Source organism: Amblyraja radiata, chromosome 9 (genome assembly GCF_010909765.2).
Source record: "Amblyraja radiata isolate CabotCenter1 chromosome 9, sAmbRad1.1.pri, whole genome shotgun sequence".
NCBI classification, from domain to species: domain Eukaryota; kingdom Metazoa; phylum Chordata; class Chondrichthyes; order Rajiformes; family Rajidae; genus Amblyraja; species Amblyraja radiata.
In genome coordinates this window covers 59,457,951-59,485,388 of record NC_045964.1, presented here as the reverse complement: position 1 = coordinate 59,485,388, position 27,438 = coordinate 59,457,951, and the positions used below count along the sequence as shown (strand labels likewise).

Below are 27,438 nucleotides of genomic sequence, written 5' to 3'. Positions count from 1 at the left end.
GACAGTAACTTGCTCAACCGCCACCAACACTAAACATTGTGAACCTTTATCTGATGGGACGACTCCTGGAATACATACAACAAATAACACATGGCGATCCTCCAAGTGATCAAATTAACTTTGGCAGAGATGGTGAAAATAGTTTGCATAGTAAATACGAGAAGGTACGAAAGGACTCTGGTACGTAGCATATGATGAGTGCTTGGCAGCGCTGGGCCTCTACTCGCTGGAGTTTAGAAGGTTGAGGGCCTGTCCCACTTAGGCAAATTTTTAGGCAGGTGCAGAAGACTCTGCGCTCGCCTCATGATCGCCACATGTTCGCTGGTGGTCTCTGGTGAGTCTCCTTCATGGTCGAGAGGAGTTCCCGCATTCTGGGAACTCGTCGCGACCAGAGATCGCAACATGTTGAAAATTTGGTCGCCATGGAGAAAATCGATAATCCTGTAGTCGTAGGTGCAGTGGTAGTGGGGTCGCCATGTAGTTGTAGGTAGTCGAGGTAGTCGTAGGTAGTCGAAGGTAGTTTTAGTTAATCTCCTTTGCTGACCGGGCATTAGGGCTCATTGGGGGGAAAAAAACTTAAGCACGAGTTTTCAGAACCTAAGAAAACCGACCGGTAATGTTAAATGCCTGCTAAACTTCACAGCTGTGTATCTCTGGCCTATTAAACGTTGTCTGGCTTCTTTAAAGTGTCTCCACTCCTTCTCCCCCACCCCTTCTCCCCTCCCCCCCACACTCTTTTAAAGGACTTACCATACACTGTGCTAGCCGTCTGTACCACTTTGGCTTTGCACCGTGTGAATTTCAGACAGCGCTCCCACGCTTTCCCTGGCCCCCGCCTTTGCGATGTGTTTGTGTGTGTTCCACTTTTGACATTCGCTGTTCCACTTCTCGGTTTTTCAGTGAGTGCCGCGAGCTTGACAGTCGCCGGCAGTCTGCTGAAAAATCACCTAAGTGGGACAGGCCCTTTACAGAATAGTGAAAGGCATAGATAGAGTGGATAGACACAAAATGCTGGAGCAACTCAGCGGGACAGGCAGCATCTCTGGAGAGAACGAATGAGTGACGTTTCGTGTCTAGACCCTTCTTCAGACTGAAGTTCTGAAGAAAGGTCTCGACCTGAACAGTCACCCATTCCTTCTCTCCAACGATGCTGCCTGTCCCGCTGAGTTACTCCAGCATTTTGTGTCTATCTTTGGCTTCTGCATATACATAGATAGAGTGGATGTGGAAAGGATGTTCCCACTGGTGGGAGAGCCTAGGACCAGAGGTCATAGCCTCAGAATTAAAGGTCACTCTTTTAGAAAGGAAGTGAGGAGGAACTTCTTTAGTCAGAGGGTAGTTAATCCGTGGAACTCATTGCCACACAGGGCTGTGAAGGCCAAGTCGGTGGATATTTTTTAAGGCAGAGATAGACAAATTCTTGAATAGAATGGGTGTCAAAGGTTATGGGGGAAGGCAGGAAATTGGGATTAGGAGGCAGAGATCAGCCTCGATTGAATGGCGGAGTGGACTCGATGGACCGAATGACCTAATACTACTCCTATAACTTGTGCATTTGACTGCAAGTGCAGGGAACTCAGGAGGTTGGGAGAAAGTCTGTGAGACGCTGCATTGAAAAGAGAAAATCTCAGTGTAGAAACACGAATATCATTCTGCCTTCACCCCATCACACAAACTCTGTACAGCACAAGGTCAGCAACTCCACCGCTGCGCCACTGTGCTGACCTTCGTGCCTGGGTGCGGATAGAAAGGGAATACGCCCTGTCTACGGGCACCCTGAGGAAGTTCCGCGACCGCTGGGCACCGAGGGGGGTTGAATGTATCCTGGACAAAGATTGCAATATAGTTGTTTAGCAGTTGCTTAGCATATTTGTTCGTCTTGTATTATGGTGGTGTTTTGTTTTATTGTATTGTAAATACTATTTTAATATTTGAATAAATATTTTTGATTTAAAAAAAATAAAATAAAAAAAACTGTGCTGACCTTGTGCTGTCTTCACTGAACCATTGAACTAATAGAACGCAGAGCATTGTAGTCCTTTGGCCCACAAGCTCCTTGCCAAACATGATGCTGTACACTAATCTCTGTTGCACTCAATCCATATCCTTCCCTGCGTACCCATGTGTCTATCTAAAAGCTTCTTCAATGCCACTTTTGTATCTGCCTCCACTACCACCCCTGGCAGCGCGCTCCAGGTACCCACCACTCAGTGTAAAAAAAAAAAGCCCTGCACATCTCCTTTAAACCTTCCCCCTCTCAACTTAAGCTTTGATCTTTCCACCTGGGAAAAAGATTCTGTCTACCCTATCTATGTTAACATAACATTTGTATGTAGTGCCTTAGGGAACAGTTTGAAGAGTGGAGGGAAGTTCGCTAGGGTGTTAGGTACCACTGAGATCATAAATATATTAAGGCAGATCTCCAATTCATCCTTGTAGAAATGTACAGTGTTCCCAATGTGATGGGCTACACAGGTACATTAGTTAGACAATGTACATCGCTCTTGCTGTGCGTACTATCCAGTCAACGGAAAGACTACACATGATTACAATCGAGCCGTCCACCGTACAGATATAGGATAAACAGAATAACGTGTAATGCAAGGTAAAGTTCAGTAAAGTCTGATCAAAGATAGCCCGAAGGTCTCATTAGAGGTAAATAGTAGCTCAGGACCGCTCTCTAGTTGGTTATAGGATGGTTCAGTTGCCTGATAATAGTTGGGAAGAAACTGTCCATGAATCTGGAGGTGTGCAAGACCATGTGCAGGGCGGCAAGGTGGCGCAGTGGTAGAGTTGCTGCCTTACAGCGCTTGCAGCGCCAGAGACCCGGGTTCGATCCTGACCACGGGTGCTGTCTGTACAGAGTTTGCACGTTCTCCCTGTGACCGCGTGGGTTTTCTCCAAGTTCTTCGATTTCCTCCCACACTCCAAAGACGTACAGGTATGTAGGGAAATCGGCTTGGTAAATGTTAAAAAAAATGTCCCTAGTGTGTGTTGGATAGTATTAGTGTGCGTGGTGATCATTGGTCGGCGCAGACTCAGTGGGCCGATTTCCACGCTGTATCTCAAAACTAAAATACACTGAAAACAGCATGGTGTCCAAGGGTCTCCAATGAGGTAGATGATAACTCAGACAGACGATATTTTGAAGATGAATGATCCCAATCCGAAACTCGTCTAACCTTTTCCCTCCACGAATGCTGCCTGACACGCTGTTCCTCCAGCATGTCTTTATTTGTTCAGGAATTACAGCATCTGCAGTGTCTTGTCTCTCTACGAACACATACCTCAGCTTTGTGTATGTGGTGATCGCTTTTGAGGAGATGGTCTGAATTGTACACGAAGCAAGCAGAAATTATACATGATCAGGCCTTAAAGTAATTTGCTTGGAGCACTTGGTCTCTATCCACAACAATTTTATTGCTGCCATCTCTTGCACAGAATGGAGCAATTATAAATTTTAATTAAAAAGTTTAGCTTTTTGTTTTACCTCTTATTGCTGTTGAGAGTTGTTTAATTCCAGGCGTAAAATGACATTACTCTGACATTAGAAAGGCTGAGGGTCATCACTCGAGAACAAATGCTAATCATTTCTTTGCAAATGAAGCAATCATCTGCTCAGAGGGAAACCTGCAAAACACGAACTTTAGCATTGTTCCCATTACACTGGAGTTCAGCACAACACATGGCAAATAAAGCGCTGGAACCTTCTGCATTCTTCATTGCATTTGAACGAATTAATGTTAGAACATAGAACAGCACAGTGACGCAGTGGAGGAGTTGCTGCCTTACAGCGCCAGTGATCCGGGTTCGATCCTGACCACAGGTGCTGTCCATACAGAGTCTGCATGTTCTTGCGTGTGGAGCCAAGGTGGCTTAGTTTAATTTAGATTAGTTTCTTACCATTGTCACGTGTACTGAGGTACAGTGAAAAGTTTTTGTTGCGTGCTAACCAGTCAGCAGAAAGACAATACGTTATTACAATCGATCCATTAACATTGTATAGATCCATGATAAGGGAATAACGTTTAGTGCAAGGTAAAGCCAGCAAAGTCCGATCAAGGATAGTCCTCTGGTCACCAAAGAGGTAGATAGTTAACATAGTTGTATAGTAGTTTATTTAGTATATTTGTTTGTCTTGTATTATGGTGGTGGGTTCTGTTTTGTTTTATTGTATTGTAAATATTATTTTTTATAATTGAATACATATTTTGATTAAACTGCTCTCTGGTTGTGGTAGGATGATTCAGTTGCCTGATAACAGCTGGAAAGAAACTGTCCCTGAATCTGGAGGTGTGCGTTTTCGCACTTCTGTACATTTTGCCTGATGGGAGAGGGGAGAAGAGGGAGTGGCCAGGGTGTGACTGGTCCTTGATGATGCTGCTGGCCTTGCCGAGGCAGCGTGAGGTATAAATGGGGTCAATAGAAGGGAGGTTGGTTTACGTGATGGTCTGGGCTGCGTGCACAATCCGCTGCAATTCCTTGCGGTCTTGGATGGAACTGTTCCCAAACCAAGCTGTGATGCATCCCGATAAAATGCTCTCAGTGGTGCATCTGTAGAGGTAGGTGAGAGTTGTAGTGGACATGCAGAAATTCCTAAGCTTTCGAAGGAAGTAGAGGCGTTGATGTGCTTTCTCTTGACCACAAGTGCTGATTGTGCGGAGTTTGCATGTTCTCCCTGATGGCACAGCTGACAATGGCTGAGATGAAGAAGTACATAAAAGGCCATAATTGGAGAGAGCAAGGGTGGAATGTTTGCCAGGAGGAGATGGGAGGACCAGAATGATGGTAGTGGAGGGAAATTAGGCCATGATGAGGATTGAAGTCAATCCTTTATTGATTGCTTTTGTTGATTGTAATATGGATTAGCACATAGTGAACTTTGTAACCTTCTCAACTGAATCAACTACAAGTAATTTAAAATAAATATTATCAGACTGTCAGAATTAGGTTGAATATTTAAATATCAGCTTAAACGGCATGGTCGTGCAGCAGTAGAGTTGCTGCCTTACCATTACCCGTGTTTCATCTTGACTGCGGTGCTGCCTGAACAGAGTTTGTACGTTCTCCCTGTGACCACAACGGTTTTCCCTAATTCCAAAGACGTGCAGGTTTGTAGGTTAATTGGGTTACTGTCAATTGTCCTTAGTGTGTAGCATAGAACTAGTGTACGAGTGTAAGTTGGTCAGTGCAGACTCAGTGGGCCAAAGGGTCTACTTCCATGCTGTATCTTTAAACTAAACTAAAGTAAATGGAGATTAGCATGGATAGAGTACTATGTCATTCAGCGGAGAACAAATTTCCACTTCCAGAATTCTACAGTGGATCACTGGTTCAAATGTATTGAGATTCCCGAGTCCATGCATCGGGAGCACACAAAGAGTGCGGCAGCGGTAGAGCCATTGCCTCACAGTGCCAAAGAGCCGGGTTCCACCCCGACTACGGGTGCTGTCTGTACCGAGTTTGTACATTCTCCCCGCGACCTGCGTGGGTTTTCTCCGAGATCTTCGGTTTCCTCCCACACTCCAAAGACGTATAGGTTTGTTGGTTAATTGGTTTGGTATAAATGTAAAATTGTCCCTAGTGTGTGTGTGTGTAGGGTAGCATTAGTACGCGGGGATCGCTGGTCGACGCGGACTCGGTGAGCCGAAGTGCCTGTTTCCGTGCTGTATCTCTAAACTAAACTAAAACTAAACTAAGAGTGCATTTCCTCACAAACTATGTCAGGCACTTGGAAGGGTTTGAAGAAGGGTTTCGGCCCGAAACGTTGCCTATTTCCTTCGCTCCATAGATTGCTGCCTCACCCACTGAGTTTCTCCAGCATTTTGTCAACCTTCAGGCACTTACTTGGATGTTACTGGGATTCACACGGATGTTACCAAGAATGGAGGGCTTGAGTTATAAAGGATAGTCTGTGGGTTTTATCCCTGGACCGTAGGAAGTTGAGGGGCTTATGAAATCGTCGGGGGTATAGGGAAGAAGGATGGTCAGTCTTTTCCCCAGGGTGGGAGAGTCTCAAACTAGAGAACATTGATGGAGGGTGAGAGGGATTCTGAGGGGCAATTTGTTCCCACAGAGGGAGGGGGATATGTTGGATTAGGAAGCGGTAGAGGCGAGTACAATGACGTTTAAAATACTTTGAGACGTTAGAGATACAGCACGGAAACAGGCCCTTCAGCGCACCAAGTTCGCGTCGACCAGCGATCACCCCGTACACTATCATTATCCTACGCACTCGGGATAATTTACAAAATTACCGAAGCCAATTAACCTACAAACCTGTACGGAGTGTGGGAGGAAACCGGAGCGCCCGGAGAAAACCCACGCAGTCACAGGGAGAACGTACAAACTGCGTACAGACAGCACCCGCAGTCAGGATTGACCCAGGGTCTCCGGCGCTGTAAGGCAGCAACTCTACCGCTGCACCATCGTGACATTTAGACAAGAACATGGATTGAAAACGTTGTGTGATATGGGCCAAATGCAGGCAAATGAGACGAGCTCAAGTAGTTTAGTTTAGGTTATTTTGACATGTTATTGTTATTATTATTATTATTATTATTATTGTAGCTCTTGCTTGATGAGAGAGGTGAGAAGAGGGAGGCTGGTTCCTGATTATGCTGGTGGCCTTGCCGAGGCAGCGTGAAATGTAGATCGAGTGAATGGCAGGGGGTTTGGTTTGTGTGTATGGGTCTGGGCTACGTCCACAACTCTCGGCAATTTCTTGCGGTCTTGGTTCGAGCGGTTCCCAAACCATGCTTTCTGTGGCGCAAGTAGAGAGGACATGAATCGGTGCGGTATAATTATATGATGCTGTGATCCCCTGTGTCATCTGCTGTACAGTCTGTGGCTCCCACGCTGATCTTATCAGTCACCGCAGAACTCACAAAACCAGGGTGGTTAAAACTGATAACATTTATGTCATCAAACACAATCGCTTCACTGCCATGTCTCACGGTCTGTATATCCCCAACCTCCACAATATTTTAGTGTTAGTTTAGTTTAGAGATACAGCGCGGAAACAGGCCCTTCGGCCCACCGAGTCCGCGCCGACCAGCGATCCCCACATACTAACACTACCCTACACACACTAGGGACAATTTTTTACATTAATATACTCCGATTAACCTACAAACCTGCACGTCTTTGGAGTGTGGGCGGAAACCGAAGATTTTGGAGAAAACCCACGCAGGTGACGGGGAGAACGTACAAACTCCGTACAGGCAGCACCCGTAGTCAGGATCAAAAGCGGGTCTCTGGCGCTGTAAGGTAGAAACTCTACCGCTGCGCCACCGTACTGCCCAGTACTTCTCTCGTGATCATTACCCAACATAGGAACAGAACGGTGTAGCATAGAGACACAAAAAACTACAGACGTTGGAATCTGTGGCAAAATGCGCCGTAAAAAGCATTGTGTCGGGATGCATCACAGCATTGTTTGGGAACAGCTCCATCCAAGACCGCGAAAAATTGCACTGGACGCAGCACAGACCGTCACACAATCCAACTTCCCTTCCATTGACTCCATCTACACCTCACGCTGCCTCGGCAAGGCCAGCAGCATAATCAAGGACCAGTCACACCCTGGCCACTCCCTCTTCTCCCCTCTCCCATCAGGCAAAAGGTACAGAAGTGTGAAAACGCACACACACCTCCAGATTCTGGGGTAGTTTCTTCCCGGCTTTTATCAGGCAGCTGAAACATCTTACCAACAATCAGAGAGTAGTCTTGATCTACTATCTACTATCTACCTCATTGGAGACTCTCGGGCTATCTTTGATCGAGCATTATTGACTTTATCTTGCACTAAATGTTATTCACATTATTCCCTTTATCATGTATCTGTACACTGTGGACAGCTCGATTGTAATCATGCATTGTCTTTCCGCTGACTGGTTGGCATGCGTCTAAAGCTTTTCACTGTACCTCAGTACACGTGACAATAAACTAATGACTATGACTATTGAGTATGACAAAAGAAAACTAACTATTGGAGGAACAGCAGGTCAGGCAGCGTCCGTGGTGGGAAATGTACAGTCGCCATTTTGGGACGACTGGATAGAAAACGTGGAGGTGAGATAACCGGTATGAAGAGGTGAGGGGGCATGGGGGGATGATCTGCCATGTGAAGCTTCAGCAGAGGTGCTTAAGCCTGAGACACCAATAGGAATCTGAGGGGTAACCTTTTCCACACATCGGGTGGTGGGTGTATGGAACAAGCTGCCTGAGGAGGTAGTTGAGGCTGGGACTATCCCAACGTTTAAGAAACAGTTAGACAGGTACATGGATAGGACAGGTTTGGAGGGATATGGACCAAACGCAGGCAGATGAGACTAGTGTAGCTGGGACATGTTAGTCGGTGTGGGCAAGTTGGGACAAAGGGCCTGTTTCCGTGCTGTATCACTCAATGACTCAATAACTGGATTGCAACCAGCTTTAAGTTCCTTTGAGATTGACAATTTCCCGACTCACTGATTGCACCACTAGCTTGCTGTTGCTGCAGTATTCCAAACGAACTGGTCTAATGCAATTCAAATGCGCTCCATAATCTCCATGTCAAGTTGCCTTCACTATTCTGAAAGCAGCAGTGAGTGATCAGTGAATTACAGTTGATTAGTACAGCTGTGGGTTCATACTGGCATCCGAATTGCGCAACTAAAAATATACTGTACGGCTATTCTTACACGCTGATGGCTCAGGCAATGAAGCTCTCGTTCTGAGCTTTACAAATCCCAACCACAGGATCTATCATGGACCAAACGCAATGATGTGACAGCCAAGAAGGCACACTGCCACCTCTACTTCCTGAGAAAACTGACGATATTCGGCACGTCTACAATCACTCGAACAAACTTCTACAGACGCACCATAAATGATGTGTCGCAAGCTCAGTGGTGGCCATTAAATCAGACTATTATGGGAACCAAACTCACTCAGAAACATGATTGCATGCGCCTTCCTTGTCCAAGGTACAACAGGTGGCACGTTGTTCCCTGTTAGAAATAAAAGGGGTGGCGCGGTGGCGCAGCGGTAGAGTAGTTGCCTTACAGCGTCACAGAGCACGGTTCATCAGAGGAGTTGTATTTTTTCTCTGTAAATGGCCTGTCCCACTTGCCGATTTTTTTTTCGGCGACCGTTGGCGTCATTGACTGACATATCAGGGTCGCCGAAAGATTTTGAAGATTTCATAATCCAGCGGCAACAAACAAAATGTTGCGACACTTGAGGAGACACCGCGCGTCAATACGCCGTCACGCAGCGACTTTTTCGGTGACCTGATACGACAGTCGCCGAAAAAAATCACCAAGTGGGACAGGCCCTTAACTGTAATGTTATGATGCTGTAGACTCCGGAGAACGTGCAAACTCCGTGCAGACAGCACCCGTAGTCAGGATGGAACCGGGTCTCTGGCGCTGCACGGCAGCAACTCTACCGCAGCGCCACCGTGCAGTCCCTGTAAACTATGCTCTGTACTCCGACATTTCTCTCTTTGCCTAATGTTCTTTTGCATAGGTTGACTGTACTCGTGTATAGCATGATTTGACTGGGTAGCACACAAACAAAGCTCTTCACTATGGCTCGGTGCATGCGACATTGATAAACCAATATCAACACATTGGTTCTTCTTGGTTCTTGGTTTCTTGGTTTCTTGGTCCTCCAAAATATTCCAAATGGAATTTAAACTGGAGGTGGTGAAGGAAGGGCTTAAGCCAGAAAGGGTTATTGGGAAGAAAGAGCTACTTTAAATTTAGTTGCATCTGGTTGGGTAACTATAATAGGGTGGAGATTATTCCATGCTTTAATTGTGCGGTGGAAGAACGAATTGCTGTACACATCTGTCTTTGTAGCTGGGATCACAAATTGCATCGAATGCCCTCGTCTGCTCCTAATTGGTTTGGGTTTGGTGTAGGTCTTGTGATCTATGTCGAGCTGACCATTTAACATTTTGCAAAAACAGGTCAAACGGTGAGCTTCACGTCTGTCTTGGAGAGGGTTCCACCCCAGAGAATTCAGAAGTTTGGTGACACTCGCTTCTCTCTCATAGGTGTTAGTAACAAATCGAGCTGCCTGTCTTTGGACACGTTCGATGGAAGAAATGTTTTTATTTGTGTATGGGTCCCATGCTGCAACTGTTAGACTAGGATTCTTCCTGGTGTAGGAAAGTGTGAGGATCTGATCTGATGGAGATGCATAAACTTCTGGGAGATCTGAACTAGGAGGCCTTATTTTTTTTCGCAGAGAGATGAATAACTAGAGTCATACAGCATGGATACAGGCCTTTGGTCCAACTCGCCCAGGCTGACCAAGCTAGTCCTGTTTGCCCGCGAACCAGCAAATATGGATTTAAGATGGAAGAATTTCTCTGTCATCCAAAACAGTGTAAAGGGGCTGTCCCACTGTACGAGGTAATTCAAGAGCTATCCCGAGTTTAAAAAAAAAATCAAACTCGTGGTAAGCACGTAGAATGTACGTAGCGGGTACGTCGGAGCTCGGGACGTCTCTTAGCAGCTCGTAACGCTAACGGCAGGTACTCTTGAAACGCGGTAAGCTCATGAAGATTTTTCAACATGTTAAAAAATGTCCACGGGAGCCCCGAGTACCCACGAGCGGCTATTACCGTAATTCTCCGAGTTCGAATCAGGGGAAACGCTCTTGAATTAGCTCGTACAGTGGGACCGGCCCTTTAGGGTCTAGAAATTACTGCCTGAAGGTCAGGAGGAGCAAGAAACCGTAATCCCATTTAAAAATAACCTTGAAGAGTCTAGTTGTTTAAGAAGGAACTCCAGATGCTGGAAAAATCGAAGGTAGACAAAAATGCTGGAGAAACTCGGCGGGTGAGGCAGCATCTATGGAGCGAATGAAATGGGCGACGTTTCGGGTCGAGACCCAGAAGGTCCTATTTCCTTTCCTCCGTAGATGCTGCCTCACCCGCTGAGTTACTCCAACATTTTTGTCTGGATGAGTCTAATGTCACTCATTGAGGACTGGTAGGCGGGATTAATGCAAGTACTTCACTTTTCACTTGATGGGCTGAATGGACTAATTCTGTACCGTACGTTCCCCCCCAATCTATGATCCAGGTTGATAACCATCATGGAGTGTGGAGTTAGACGGGATGTGCTTTCAGATGAAATAGTTCCACTGTCCCTTCAGGTGGATCTAGTATCTATAACAGTGCTTATAGAGTCATACAGTCATATAGCATGGAAACAGGCCCTTCAGCCCAACGCTGACCAACATGCCCCATCTACACTAATCCCACCTGTCAGCGTTTTGGCTCATATCCCTCTAAACCTATCCTACCCATGTACCTTTCAAAATGTTTTTTTTAATTTTGTGATAGTCCCTACTACAACTACCTCCTCTGGCAGCTCGTTCCATACACCTACCACCCACAGTGTGCAAAGGTTGCCCCTCAGGCTCCGATTAAATCTTTCCCTCCTCACCTTAAACATATGTCCTCTGGTTCTTAGAAACATAGAAACATAGAAAATAGGTGCAGGAGGAGACCATTCGGCCCTTCGAGCCAGCACCGCCATTCATTGTGATCATGGCTGATCGTCCCCAATCAATAACCCATGCCTGCCTTTTCCCCATATCCCTTGATTCCACTAGCCCCTAGAGCTCTATCTAACTCTCTTAAATCCATCCAGTGATTTGGCCTCCACTGCCCTCTGTGGCAGGGAATTCCACAAATTCACAACTCTCTGGGTGAAAAAGTTTTTTCTCACCTAGTCTTAAATGGCCTCCCCTTTATTCTAAGACTGTGGCCCCTGGTTCTGGACTCGCCCAACATTGGTAATTTTTTCCTGCATCCAGCTTGTCCAGTCCTTTTATAATTTTATATGTTTCCATAATATATCCCCTCATCCTTCTAAACTCCAGTGAATACAAGCCTAGTCTTTTCAATCTTTCCTCATATGACAGTCCCGCCATCCCAGGGATCAATCTCATGAACCTACGCTGCACTGCCTCAATCACAAGGATGTCCTTCCTCAAATTAGTCTGTCTTGATTCCCCTACTCTGGGTAAACGACTCTGTGCATTGGCTCTATCTATTCCCCTTGTGATTTTATACTGCTTGAAGAGCAACAAGGGAGCTCTTGAATCCGGGCTGATACTTACTCTTCCATAAAATAGATTATCTGGTCATTTATTGTTCTGATTGTCTGAACCACGATGGGGCAAAAGCCAGGCGAGTCTTAGTGCGCTGGTGACAGAAGCGGACCTTGCAACCGCTCCACACTTTTAAACCTCTACTCCTCCTCCAGCACCCTTATCGTGTATCTGTACACTGTGAGCGGCTCGATTGTTATCATGTTTAGTTTAGTTTAGAGATACAGCACGGAAACAGGCCTTGCCTGCGGCCCAACGGGTCCGCGCCGACCAGCGATCCCCGCACATTAACACTATCCTACACACACTAGGGACAATTTTTACATTTACCAAGCCAATTAACCTACAATCCTGCACGTCTTTGGAATGTGGGAGGAAACCGAATATCTTGGAGAAAATCCACGCAGGTCACGGGGAGAACGTACAAACTCCATACAGACAGCACCCGTAGTCGGGATCAAACCCGGGTCTCCAGCGCTGCATTCGCTGTAAGGCAGCAACTCTACCGCTGCGCCACCGTGACTGTCCATGTATTGTCTTTCCGCCGACTGGATAGCACGCAACCAAAGCTTTTCGCTGTACCTCAGTACACGTGACAATAAACTAAATTATTTCAATGCCATTGGCGGGTATCCCCCTTAGTGCCATCAAGTCCTTCCCGCCACCTGGTGATGAGAACTGTGCACAATTCTCCAATTGTGGTCTAATTGATGTTTTGTACAGTTTTAGCATTAAGGCCCTGTCCCACTTGACGATTTTTTTCGGCGACTGCTGGCATCATTGACTTACGTATCAGGTCACCGATAAACTCGCGACGCGATGACGTATTGACGCGCGGTGTTTTTCCAAGCGTCGCAACATTTTTTTTGTCGCCGCTGGATTTTGGAATGTTCAAAATCTTTTTGGCGACACTAATATGACGCCGGCAGTCGCCGAAAAAAATCGCCAAGTGGGACAGGCCCTTCACCTTCCAGCTAGTATGTTCTTTTTTTTTTTTTTTTTCTTTTTTTTTTAATATTTTATTTTATTAGAAGTAAGTACAGTCATATGGCACCAAAGTGCCTAATATATATTTTCATAATACATTTTATGTACAATTTTTTTTTTTTTTTGTTACATTGAAAAAAGATTAGAATAAGAAAAAGAAGTTAGATAGTAAAGGATAGAAAGATGTGAAATATATAGTGTGTGAAAAAAGAAAACGAGTAAATGAAGAAAGTTGAGAGAGAAAATAGAGGAAAGAAAATAAAATAAAAAAGAAAAGGAGATCATTATTTATAATCTTGACCAACCCTCGTCCAGTCCTGAAATAGTTATTTTTTTACAATTGTGTTGCAACATATGATTCCAAAAAAACGACGAATGGAGACCAACTCGTTATGAATTGGTCTGATTTATCCATTAGGAGGAACAGCTTGTATGTTCAACATCTAATAGAGGAAAGTAAATGATCAAATTTCTGGAGAGATACTTTGACCCACATCTTTCTGAATTAGAAACTAAATGCTACTGTGAAGCCCCAGCTGCCCCTGTGGACATGTATAGTTTATGTATTTAATACCATTGTCAGCTTGCCACCCGGGCTTTTATTATTTTATTGCCGTTTAATTATTTGGGATCTACGCACTTTATTGCTGGAGGGATAGTTGAATAAATTCCTGTGCACCGACCGATGACATGGGCAACAGAAATTAGATAATTCCTGCGGGTAACATTTCCTACATTACCACAGTGACTACATTTCAAAACTAGATCATCATTAATGTAAATGCTTCGGATGTCCAGGGATTGAGGAGGATGCTACGTGAATGTAAATACCTCATGGAATTTTTGTCACACGTTGTGTGAAAGGCTCGTGAACAAAATGTTAACAACAGAACACTCCTGCTCTGATAAAAAAAAAGGCCGATGATCTTGAACATGAACTCCGTAAGACATGGGGCTTCATGAGGCGCTGGTCAGGCCGCATTTGGAGTATTGTGAGCAATTGTGAGCAATTTTGTACAGTTCAGTTTACTTCAGTTCAGCTTAGTTTATTGTCATGTGTGCCGGGACAGGCCGGAAACACTTTTTCACACAGAGAGTTGTGAGTCTGTGGCATTCTCTGCCTCAGAGGGTGGTGGAGGCCGGTTCTCTGGATACTTTCAAGAGAGAGCTAGATAGGGCTCTTGAACATAGCGGAGTCAGGGGATGTGGGGAGAAGGCAGGAGCGGGGTACTGATTGTGGATGATCAGCCATGATCACATTGAATGGCGGTGCTGGCTTGAAGGGCCGAATGGCCTACTCCTGCACCTATTGTCTATTGTCTATCTCTGGAGAGAAGGAATGGGTGACGTTTCGGGTCGAGACCCTTCTTCAGATGCAGGCAACAAAAAGCTTTATCTGTACCTCGGTACACGTGACAATAAACTAAACTTAACTAAGCGGAAAGTATGGGTTGAGATTAGTTTAGTTTAGAGATACAGCGCGGAAACAGGCCCTTCGGCCCACGCCGACCAGCGATCCCCGCACATTAACACCATCCGACACCCACTAGGGACAATTTTTTTAAACATTTGCCAAGCCAACCTACAAGCCTGTACGTCTTTGGAGTGTGGGAGGAAACCAAAGATCTCGCAGGTCACAGGGAGAACGTACAAACTCGGTACAGACAGCACCCGTAGCCAGGATCGAACCCGGGTCTCTGGCGCTGTGAGGCAGCAACTCTACCGCTGCACCACCGTGACCGCGTTTTGGTTTATGTTTATTATCGCTACATACCGAGGTACAGTGAAAAGCATGTTATCCAATCAAATAAGATATTCCATACATAGATACAATCAGTTCAGGCTCGAGTACAATAGATTGAGCAAAGGGGAAGATACAGAGTGTAGAATATAGTTTTGTTCAGTTTAGTATGGAGGTACTGCGCAGAAACAGGCCATTTGGCCCACCGATTCCGCGGCAATCCCCACACACTGACACTCCTACAACTTACAATTATACCGGTCAATTACCGTACAAACCAGTACGGCTTTGGAGTGTAGGAGGGAACTAGAGCACCCGGGAAAAATCCCACGCAGGTCACGGGGAGAAGGTACAAACTCTGTACAGACAACACCTGTGTTCAAGATCAAACCCAGGTCTCTGGCGCTGTGCGGCAGCAACTATACCGCTGCGCCACCGTGCCGCCCTATAGTTGAGGGACAGTGGATAACTCACTCTTTTGGGCACACCCACCACTGCACCCCTTTCGAGATCAACGGGTTTTGTTAGTTTACCAACAGCATGTACACACTCGCCAAGTAGCCTCATTGTTGTATACTTGAAAGTCAGTTCAGTCACTTTAACCTCATGGCTCCACAGCTAGAATTCCATAATATCATTGACCTGGTTTGTTTTCATCCTGCAGTGATCGGCCGCTGTCTTCAGCAGCAGCTCATCACTCTGTAAGTCAATCACCATGGGGAGGTCATCATTCACGTTCATTTCAAACCCTGACTGCTCCCTTCCATTCTCTCTCCGCGACCACATGCATCGGTTCTGGTCAAACAACTCCTCAAACAACACGCATCCCCCCTCCGGAACCGCGTCTCGTCTCCGCCACGCCAGGGTTGTGGGACTGACCTCTTTTTTCCCGGTGAATTTCCTCCAGGAGGTGCTCCTGCTTTGTGATTTGCTCGATGAAAAGCTCAGACTCCGACTCCTTGCTCTGCGCGAGATCTTTCAGCTGGGCTCGACACTGCCGGAGGTGCGAACGCAACTTCAGCTCACGTCCCCCTCGCTCTTTCACTTCCTCGCACAGCCACTGCAGCTTGGTCTGAAGAGGGACATTGTTAGTCATAGAATCATGGAGTCAGAGTCATACAGTTTAGATCAGTTGCTTTGGCCCAACTTGCCCACAGCGACCAACACACACACCCTCTGAAGAAGGGCCTCAACCCGAAACGTCACCTATTCCTTTTCTCCAGAGATGTTGTCTGACCTGCTGTGTTACTCCAGCTTTTTGTGTCTATCTCCCATCTACACTAGTCCTACCTGCATGCGTTTGGCCCATTTCCCTCCAAACCTGTCCTATCCATGTACCACAAACCCAAACTAGGAAAATCCACCACGATCCCAAACTGGAAATACCCCCACAAACCGCCACAATCCCAAGGTAAAGGACACCGACAATCTCAAGCTAAAGGACCACCATTATAGCAAGTCAAAAGACCACCATTATCCCAAGTGTAGTAGCCATTTAACTTAACTCAGTTTGTTATAATTATAACCAGTTACCTTTGAATTTTATCTGCCTGTAATTATGTGAGTGGGATTTATACGTAGCCTGGGGGCGTGGTTCGTGGCTAGGATTCTGGTGCAGACTCCCAAGCAGTTAGTTTAGTTTGATGAAGATCGTGGGAGAGACACAGTTTTCGACCATGCACGAACATGACGACGAGTATGATTGAAACGTACTTATACAAGAAGAAGCTTCGATAAAATATCTTACTGCTCTGTACTTCAATAAAGAAACTATAAATCAAGAGACTGTTTTTGGAAGATTCATCGTTCGACGGCTTTGAATGTCTCGTGGAGGGCTCATGGGTGCGTGGAGATTACCTTCTGACCCATAATCAGCAAATTAGTGACTAACGAGGACTAAATCCTTCAGACGTCGTAAAGATTGTCACTACACCAAGCTAAAGGAGCACCAAATCCGCAAGCTAAAAGGCCTTCACCATCCTAAGATAAAAGGCCACCATAATTCTAAACTAAAAGACCACCTCAATCCCAAGCTGAAAGACCACCACAGTCCCAAGCTCAAGGACCACTAAAAACCCAAGATAAAAGCCCTCCTAAAATAATAAACCACTAAAATAAAAGACACCCACGAAAGGCCTTCACGATCCTACGACAGAAGACCACCGTAATTGTAAACTAAAAGACCACCTCAAGCCCAGATTAAAGGACCACCACAATGCCTCGCCAAAAGACCACTGCAATCCACGTATTTATAGAATAAGAGAGGTTATTAAGTGGTTTGACGTTTCCTACCAGATCCTTAGGGCAGCTACCCCATCAATGTTGTTAAAGAAAGAGCCAACTGAATGTCTGTCTCTCAATGGCATCATTTCAGCAACGAATGAAAATCCCAACCCACTAACTGAATCAATCTGAAGAAGGGTCTCGACCCGAAACGTCACCCACTCCTTCTCGGCAGAGATGCTGCCTCTCCCGCTGAGTTACTCCAGCATTCTGTGTCTCTCCACTAAATGAATAGGAAGGAGCAGAATCATGATCAAAGGTTACCTGCTCTGGAACCGACATTAAAATCTATCAATGACCTGAAGCATTCCTACATATTTGCTTTCATGTTTACATTTCATTTACTAATGATTCCTGGCAAGACGCGGTTGATGATGTGAAGTTATCAGCTTGACTTCTGCTTTCCTGATTTAGCGCCGGGAAGCTGGCAGGCAGTAAAAGGGCTTTTATAGTCAGAACAAAAGTATCCAGACAATGTATGAATTTTTGACACTACTTTGATTCCAAACAAGTACAAAAAGGAAAGTTTTATTTCAGCCTACAGCAAGGCAAGGAATAACAACAAAACTCTGCTGCCAGTAGCAGAAGAACAAGAGTCTGTCAGCAAGGAGGCTGAGCGAAGAAGAAGCCATATTAATCTCGAGCCTTCAGTGAATGGCTGCAGTTAGACTCAGCACGCTACCGAGGCATTCGCATTAATTCACAGCTACGAAGCAGTAAATGCTTCAACAATAGCATGGAAGTTAACAGCACCATTTCCCACTGACATTATGTAACATACAACTTCACCATACTATTTGTTGTTGTATGAAAGTAATTTGATAACACAAATTAAGCAATTTATAGTGTGTGGCAGGAAACCACTTGCCTTCGTACCTCCGTAGAATCATATAGCAAACCTCATTCATGATGACCATAGATTAAAAGTCATACAGCTCAGTTGGGCCCTTCTGCCCAACTTGCCCAAGATGCCCCATCTAAATTAGTTCCCACCTGCCCAACCCTCCAAACCTTTCCTGTCTATGTACCTCTTCAAATGTCTTTTAAATGTTGTTGTACTATCTGCCTCAACTACCTCCTCTGGCAGCTCGTTTAATACACCAACCACCCTCCATGTGAAAACGTTGCCCCTCAGATTCCTATTAAATCTTTCTCCTCTCACCTTAAACCTATGTCCTCTGGTTCTTGACTCCTCTACTCTGGGTAAAAAACTGTGCATCTACTCTGTCCATTCCCATCATTATTTTATACACCTCTATAAGATCACCCCTCAACCTCCTGTGCCCCAAGGAATGAAGTCCTAGCTACCCAACCTCTCCCTATAGTTCAGGTCCTTTAAGTCTTGGCAACATCCTCATAAATCTGCTCTGCACTCTTTCCAGGTGAACAACATCTATCGTATTGCAGAGAAGCCTATATACTTCCTGGCTGTGGTAGAAAATTGTGAGTGTGGCCAGAGTGTAGGTATGTTGCAAAGTCTACCTGAAGCGTCGTTGAAGATCTGCTGCTGAGGGTGTGCGCGATTTTGGCGCCGTTTAGAGGGGGCGGGTTTAAAACGCGATTTTCTCTAAGCTGTTCCAATCGAAAATGTTCAGCCTAGTTAATTATTAACGAAAAATCGCTGGAAGACCCCGTCGCAAAAGCTATTATTAGGTTTAAAGGCCTTGAATAATAGTTATAGTAGTTTAAAAATCAATCTCTAAACCCGCGACCGCCAGCAACCGCGGGGTCTCATAAAGCAGACAGCTGAAGTTAGGTTGTATATTTTTACATTAAAAAGGGCTTCTAAAGATCCCTTTATACTAAGTTTAATATTGCGAGTAGCTCAATTTGGGCCCATTATATCGCGCAGTATTTTTCTCGGCATTTGGGGCACAAATCTACCGCAATGTGAACGTTCTAAACCAGCGCGTTCCACAGGGACCCACTGGAAAGCTGATTTAAATGGGCATTTATTTACAGCAATTAAACACTAAATTCCTTCCATTTGGCCTATAAATTAATGTAAATGAGATTTAAAAATCATGTTTTATTGTGAATTATTTGTGAATATTATTTGGACATTTAGGCTATTTAAAAATGTTAATCATTTATTAAGAAATGGATAGATGTTTAGATCTAGTAATTGAAGTCTGAAATTAGCTACAATTAGGTAACTAACTAATTATATGCTTTAATTTCAGGTCATCCAAGTAAGATTATTTTATATTTGTTTCAGAATGCTTCAATCTATGATAACTGAAAATTTCATTCAGTTCTCTTAATTTTTAAGAAAGTTATGGGCTTTTGACTGTTCACGATCACAGCTTTTTTGTTATGTCCATAGAAAATCAATAGGGAACAAGATGCTCATTTCCCAGTATGAAAATGGCCATAACTTTTTAAATACTTGAGATATGAAAGTGAATTAGGTGTCAAATTAAACTTATTGTTATGCTTTATCTGATGGGATAAATTACAGACTTGATTTTTAAAATCTCAAAATTTTGTAACATTGCTACAGAGTGGTGCTTTTATTAGACCAAGGGTTCCCAACCTGGGGTAAATTTCTCACCAGAGGGTAAATTTCGCCTACCCAGGGGGTAAATTTGTCGATTCTGGATCTTGTACATATTTTTTCTCATTGACTGACTGTGTTTGGTTCTGGTGTACCGGTATCTGTTCATCATTAGTTGTTCATAAATAAGTGAAATAACATTGTTACGTGCTATTAAAGTTGTCAGGGGTAAACGGGACGAAAAAGCCATGATCACAATGAATGGCGGTGCTGGCTCGAAGGGCCGAATGGCCGCCTCCTGCACATGTTTTCTATGTTTCTCTGAAGCCCTGCATTAGATAATTTTGGCAGCTTTTTTGAGGCAGCACTTCCCATTGATTCCTTCAATGGTGATCAGGTCAGTGCCTGGACAGTGTCGATCACTGGGTTTTCAAGGAACAATGGGCTTGAACGCCGAGGTCCCTCAGTTTGACTTCCCAAATTCAATCACCTCACAACTGTGGCGATTGAATTCCACGTGCCAAACTCAATTCCCAATGTTCCATCCGATCTACATCCTGTTGGAACCATGGACAACCTTCAACTTTCAGTTTGGAAGGAAGAGAGTAGGTATCTATGAACTTTAGCTAATGTTTGCTCTTGTTTACTTTGGCTCTCGCTTTAACATTGGGAACCTTGTGAAATTAAGGTAATCTACAGTCCGACGTGCAATTCCTACAGTTTGTCTTTTCTTGCTTCCAGTCCGCTCCCCCCGTCCCTCCAACCACTATCAGTCTGAAGAAGGGTCCCGATCCGAACCATCACCCATCCATTTTCTCCAGAGATGCTGCCTGACCCGCTGAGTTACTCCAGCATTTGTGTCTATCTAAAGTTAGAATACTGCCCTTCAGAGAATAAGTAAGGGCAGTAAATATATACTTTTGGGCTTCAGAAATGTAAGTTATTCGATCAGGAGTCGGCAGCATATGGCCCCCGGGCCGAAATCATCCGGCCCGCAGGCTTATTTTTTCCGTAATCGTCCGGCCCGCAGGCTTCCTTTATCTCCGGTACCTCCCGGGCCCGAGGCCGTGGTGACACAAGGAAGACTGCGCTGGCGGAGCCGCCAAGCTCCGACGAGCTGTGCCGAGCTCTGGCTGTACCGCATCCTGCACAAAGCTGCCGGCACGGGCGCGCACCTTCTGTGTCTGGACCTAACTGTCGGGGTTGTCAATAGGCCGGGGACGAGTGAGTGTGATTATTTGAGCCGCCACCTTCAGGACAGAGCCAAGGCAATGGTCCGTCGGTATGCCATGTTGGTGAGGGTCCGTAACTAGGGGCCAGTGCTCCGGGTGGCGTCCTCGAAGGGGCGGGATCTATGTGAACACGTGCCTGACATACAGGGCAGGATCCATGTGTACACGTGATAGATGTGGTCCGGCCATCCGCTCACAGACATGCGTCTAATACAGGGGTGGGCAACCTTGTTCTGCATAGGGGCCGCTATGCAGAACAAGGTTGCCCACCCCTGTATTAGATGAAGGAACCAAGTTTTTTCATTTCGGTGACATTTTGATTTTACTGGGTCAGCTAAGAGCTCAGCGTGCCAAGGGACATGAGGTTAAACTTCGCAAGTACAAAGAAAGGAGCAAAGTCAGACAAAATTGTGTGTGCCTGGAGGATAAATGTCAAAAGCAGTTGGCAGAGATTTTTACCGGCACAGGCAGTAAAGGTGGGATTTTAATGCATTTCTGGAGAGACAGACTTGAAGAAGGGTCTTGACCCGAAACGTCACCTATTCCTTTTCTCCAGAGATACTGCCTGAGTTACACCAGCAATTTGTGTCTATCTTACAGGAGACAATGATGGAAATGGGCCAATGACTTGTGTGGCAAGGTGGCGCAGCAGTAGTTGTTGCCTCGCAGCGCCAGAGACCCGGGTTCCATCCAGACTACGGGTGCTGTCTGTATGGGGATTACACGCTCTTCCTGTGACAGCGTGGGTTTTCTCCGGGTGCTCCGGTTTCCTCCCACATCCCGAAGACGTGCAGCTTTGCAGGTTAATTGGTTTCTGTAAAATTATCCCGAGTGTGTACGATAGAAGCAGAGTACGGGTGATCGTTGGTCTTGCACGGACTCGATGGGCCGAAGAGCCTGTTTCCACACTGCAGTGTCAATGATATGGCAGGTAGCTAGGGTCGCCCCGAGAAAACTGATGCTGGCTTTATTAGGTCCAAAAGCCTCTTTCCTGGTTCCCAAAAATTCCTACGTCTATTATGTGATCCAGGTTGCTGCTCCTGGAAAGTATCCCGGTTTTGTTTCCACTTCAACATTCAGGACTTCGTCATGCTCGGAAAAAATATCCTTTCCTCGTCCGCCTATGTGAAGAGTTCCTCGTATTGCCTCCAGTGAGTGACATTTATGCGTTCTCTGCAGTAAAAAAAAAAGAAAACTTTCTCAAATCATATTGGATTATGTTAGCCCATGATACAATTATGCATGAACACTAATGAAGAGAGTATGGTATCAAATTTGTGGACTTTAGTTTAGTTTTAGTTCAGAGATGCTGCGCAGAAACAGGCCCTTCAGCCCACCAAGTGCATGCCAACCCTCAGTCACCCATACACCAGTTCTATGTTATCCCACTTTCGCACACTAGGGGCAATATACAGAAGCCAATTAACCGGCAAACCTGCACGTCTTTGGAACGCGTGAGGAAACCGGAGCAACCGGAGAAAACCCACGCGGTCACAGGGAGAAGTTTAGAGATGCAGCGTGGAAACAGGCCCTTCGGACCACCGCGCCCTCGCCGACCATTGATCATTCAAAATATTAGTTCTGTGTAACCCCACTTTTGCAGCCTGCACGCTGGGGGCAATTTACAGAAGCCAATTAACCAACAAGCCTGCGCACCTTTGGAATGTGCGAGGAAACCGATGCACCCGGAGAAAACCCACGCGGTCACGGGGAGAAAGAACGTACAAACTCCACACAGGTAGCATCCATAGTAGTCAGGATCAAACCTGGGTCTCTGGCACTGTGAGGCAGCAGCTCTACCACTGCGCCACCGTGCCGATTATTGCACGTCATAGAGCATAGAATCAATAGACAGTAGGTGCAGGAGGAGGCCATTCGGCCCTTCGAGCCAGCACCGCCATTCAATGTGATCATGGCTGATCGTCCCCTATCAATACCCCGTTCCTGCCTTCGCCCCATATCCCCTGACTCCGTTATCTTTAAGAGCCCTATCTAGCTCTCTCTTGAAAGTATCCAGAGAACCGGCCTCCACCGCCCTCAATAGAATAGAATTCTATTCTAGAATAGACTTCTCAATACGTTTTACCCATTGAACTCAAAAGTGTGTGTTTATTATAACAAACATCACAGAAGGTGCTGACTGTCTATAATTAGTACTAATAATAAGATAGTATAGCAGAGTAATGAGGCACTCACCTGAAGCAGTGGAGTGACATTGTCTCCAGGCTGATACAGTCCTTGTTGCTCCTGCTTCTTATATTCTTCTCACGCTGTCGCTCTTCTTTGATCAGAAGGTAATTACTTTTGTGGTCATTTACGCTCCATCTCAGATGATCAATCCATTTCTGAGCGTCCTCAATCTTTAACATTTGGCAACCTCTTTTTTTGAAAATAAGCAAAGATCGTCACTTTTCACCTTTAGCTGCGGGCACCTCTTTCCCCACGTTTAATTTTGCAGAATGGCCGAAAGGGCCATTTGTATAGTGTTGTGCGGTAAAGGAGGAGGACTGACTGAACTTTGTAAAGAATGCTGCGGTGGATGTTTGTGTTAAATCCTATTGCGTTTTGTGTTTTATTTTAAGTGTATCGCTGCTGGCAAATTCATTACGCTGCACCTTCGGGTGCACAGGAGAAATAAAATTGACTTTGACTTTGACTTACGAGTCGAGGGGAAAGGTAAAGAAGTGCGGCACGGTGGCGCAGCGGTAGAGTTGCTGCCTCACGGCGCCAGAGTCCCGGGTTCCATCCTGACTACGGCTGCTGTCTGTCCGGAGTTTGTACATTCTCCCCGTTACCGCGTGGGTTTTCTCCGGGTGCTCCAGTTTCTTCCCACACTCCAAAGACGGACAGGTTTTGTAGGTTTTATTGGCTCGAGTAAAATTGTAAATTATCCATAGTGTTAGTGAGCAGGATGATCGCTGGTCGGCGCTGACTCGGTGGGCCGAAGGACCTGTTTCCGCGCTGCATCTACAAAGTCTATAGTCTTGTGCAGTGGGCACTGGTTTGTGACGTGTCCTGGAAGAGGTGTTATGGGGCTGTCCCACTTGGGCGACCTAATCCGCGAGTTCTGGCGAGTTTGCCCTCGACTCGTACTCGCAGCATGGTTGACACGTTGTCATAGGAGGTCCTCGTAACTCTCCTTCATGCCCGAGAGTGGTCTCCGCGTACTCGAGGCCTCAGCTAGGTCGTGGCGTTTTTTTCAATATGTTAAAAAATGCCCGTGAGTAAAAAAAGGTCGCAATGGAAAAAATCGATACTTTTTTTACTCATAGGTTTAGTCGCAGTAGGTCGTAGTAGGTCGTCATGTTAGTCGTAGGTAATCGAGGGTAGTCGAAGGTAGTCATAGATAGTCTTCAACATAGTCGAAGGGAGGTCGAAGGAGATCGAAGGAGGTCGTCTTCATTCTCCACTATTTGGTGTCCAATTTTCCCGAAGTTAGTCGTAGCTAGTCGTAGCTGGTCTTCAACATAGTCGAAGGAGGTCTTCAACATGTCATTTTTAAAAACTCTTCTAAACTCGCCAATTAGGTCGCCCAAGTGGGACAGCCCCTATATGAGTAGCAGCTACACCCAGCAGCCGCAGACCGGTGAGCTGACGGATGAATTGCCAATTAAGTGATTTCATTTTCCGGCGCTTTTTGAGTTTGCCACTGCCACTGCTTGCGGCTAGACAAGTGGAAACCTTCCAACACACTCACCATTTACAAGCTGCAGATGGTGGACAGGGCTTGGAGAAGCATGAAGACAATTTACAAGTGGTGAATCTGTGGAATTCATTGCCTCAGAAGGCTGAGGAGGCCAAGTCAATGGATATTTTTAAGGCAGAGACAGATAGATTCATGATTAGTACGGGTGTCGGGGGTTATGGGGAGAAGGCAGGAGAATGGGGTTCAGAGGGGAAGATAGATCAGCCATGATTGAATGGCAGAGTAGACTTGATGGGCCAAATGGCCCAATTGTTCCTATCAGCTATGAATGTATTCCTTGCTTGATGATCAAGAAAGTATACAATCTTCTTTTTAAAAACAATGCACAGGAACTGAGAGGGCTGCTGCCTCACCACAACAGAGACCCAAGTTCGATCCTGACCTCGGGTGCTGGCTGTGTGGAGTTTGCACGAACTCCTGCGACCACTTGGGTTTACTTCAGTTTCCTGTGCGGCTATGTAGGTTAATTGGCCTCCGTGAAATTACCCTAGAGTATAGGGAGTGGATGAGAAAGTGAAGGTAGACACAAAATGCTGGAGTAACTCAGCGGGTGAGGCTGCATCTCTGGAGAGAAGGAATGGAAGACTATTCAGGTCAAGACCCTTCTTCAGACTGATGTTAGGGGAGGGGGGCGGACAGAGATAGAAAGTAGGTGGAGACAGTAAGACGAGTGGGTGAACTGGGAAAAGGAAGGGGATGGAGAGAGAAAGCAAGGGCTATCTGAAGAAAAGATGAGAGAGTGAAATGTGGGCATAGGAGTAGAGGTTGGCCATTCGATCCATCGAGTCTGCTCTGACATTCAATCATGGCTGATCTATCTTTCCCTCTCAATCCAATTCTCCTGCCTTCTCCCCATAACCCTTGACACCCTTACTGATGAAAAATCAATCTCCATCTTAAAAATATCCAATGACAGCCTGCACAGCTTTCTGTGGCAATGAATTCCACAGATTCACCACCCTCTGACTAAAGAAATTCCTCATTTCCTTTCTAAAGGGTGTCCTTTTATTCTGTGACTGTGCCCCCACCCCCCCCCTCCTCCCGGAAACATCCTCTCCGCATCCACTCTATCCAGGCCTTTCACTGTTCGGCAAGTTCGATAACTTGGAACGTGTGACCGGTTCATCGATGATTGGCGTAGGGCATGTTTCTGCTTCTTCTTCTTCTTCGTCTTCTTCTTCTTCTTCGTATGGCGTGCACAGTCTAAAGTTGTAAGACAACTTGTTCCGTTTCATCTTCTGTTTGTGTATGTCGGGTTGATTGCATTACTTGAAATATGGTGGAGCACGTGAAGGTTGCAATTTCACAGCCCAGGGCATGTTTCATGCTGTATGTCTAAACCAAACTCAAATAATCACAAAACACACGAGGTTTAACATGAGATAAAAATGTCTCCACCTGGGAAACCACCGCATTGATTGGTCTTGATGCCCAGTGCTCGATGCTCCAGTCTTTCTCAACCATCCTAGGAATATAAAACTGCGCTCTGCAGCAAATCTGTTCAGGAATTTAGAAACTACTTTTGCAGTTTAGATAAAATTCAAAAAACTGCAGCAAATATGATTTTTAAAGGTAGATAAAAATGCTGGAGAAACTCAGCAGGTGAAGCAGCATCGATGGAGCGAAGGAATAGGTGACGTTTCGGGTCGAGTCCCTTCTTCAGACTGATGTGAGGGTTGGACGGGAAGAAGAAAGGAAGAGGCGGAGACAGTGGGCTGTGGGAGAGCTGGGAAGGGGAGGGGAAAGAGGGAGAAAGCAAGGACTACCTGAAATTGGAGAAGTCAATGTTCATACCGCTGGGGTGTAAACTGCCCAAGCGAAATATGAGGTGCTGCTCCTCCAATTTACGGTGGGACTCACTCTAGCCATGGAGGAGGCCCAGGTCAGAAGGGTCGAATTCGGAATGGGAGGGGGAGTTGAAGTGCTGAGCCACCGGGAGATCAGGTTGGTTATTGCGAACTGAGCGGAGGTGTTGGGCGAAGCGATCGCCAAGCCTGCGCTTGGTCTCACTGATGTACAGCAGCTGACACCTAGAGCAGCGGATGCAATAGATGAGGTTGGAGGAGGTGCAGGTGAACCTCTGCCACACCTGGAAAAACTGCTTGGGTCCTTGGATGGAGTCAAGGGAGGAGGTAAAGCGACAGCTTTAAGATGAGCAACAGCTAAGACTAGGTGGGATTCGCTGCGTTACAGTCCAAGTGAAAATTAAACATTTCATGAACTTCACGAGTCATTTGAAACAAACTTTTGAATGATGGATAATGTTTGGAAAAGGGAAAGGCATTTACTAACCTGTCCTTTTCTAATGAAGCCTGCGTTTCTCATTTCAGAAACGCACAGAAATGACAGTGCGGAAACAGGCAGTTAGACTAATTACTTGTGCTGGTGCTTTCACACCAAATGAACCTATTCCCATGCTTGTAAGTTGTTAGTTTTTAGTTTAAGAGATACAACATAGAAGCAGGCCCTTCGGCCCACCGAGTCTGCGCCGATCGGCGATCCCCGCACACTAACACTATCCTAGGTAGACAAAAATGCTGGAGAAACTCAGCGGGTGAGGCAGCATCTCTGGTGTAGACAGAAATACTGGAGAAACTCAGCGGGTGAGGCAGCAAATATGGTGTAGACAAAAATACTGGAGAAACTCAGCGGGTGAGGCAGCAACTAGTGTGTACACTACCCTACACACACTAGGGACAATTTTACATTTATACCAAGCCAATTAACCTTCAAACCTGTACGTCTTTGGAGTATGGGAGGAAACTGAGATCTCGGAGAAAACCCACACAGGTCACGGGGGGAGCGTGCAAACTCCGTACAGACAGCACCCGTAGTCGTGCTCGTACCCGGGTCTCTGACGCTGTAAGGCAACAAC

The 27,438-nt window shown here is 45.8% G+C and overlaps 1 protein-coding gene across 5 annotated transcripts in view; it reads right to left on the bottom strand.

Annotated features, from left to right (window-relative positions):
* The window catches only part of cep128 (centrosomal protein 128), a 401,773-nt gene that overhangs the window by 190,703 nt on the left and 183,632 nt on the right, over positions 1-27,438 (bottom strand). For all 5 annotated transcript variants that reach the window (XM_033027567.1, XM_033027570.1, XM_033027569.1 and 2 more), the window contains exon 17: positions 15,725-15,917. In XM_033027567.1, coding sequence (XP_032883458.1) covers positions 15,725-15,917 — 193 coding nt within the window. The remainder of the gene's footprint in view (positions 1-15,724; positions 15,918-27,438) is intronic.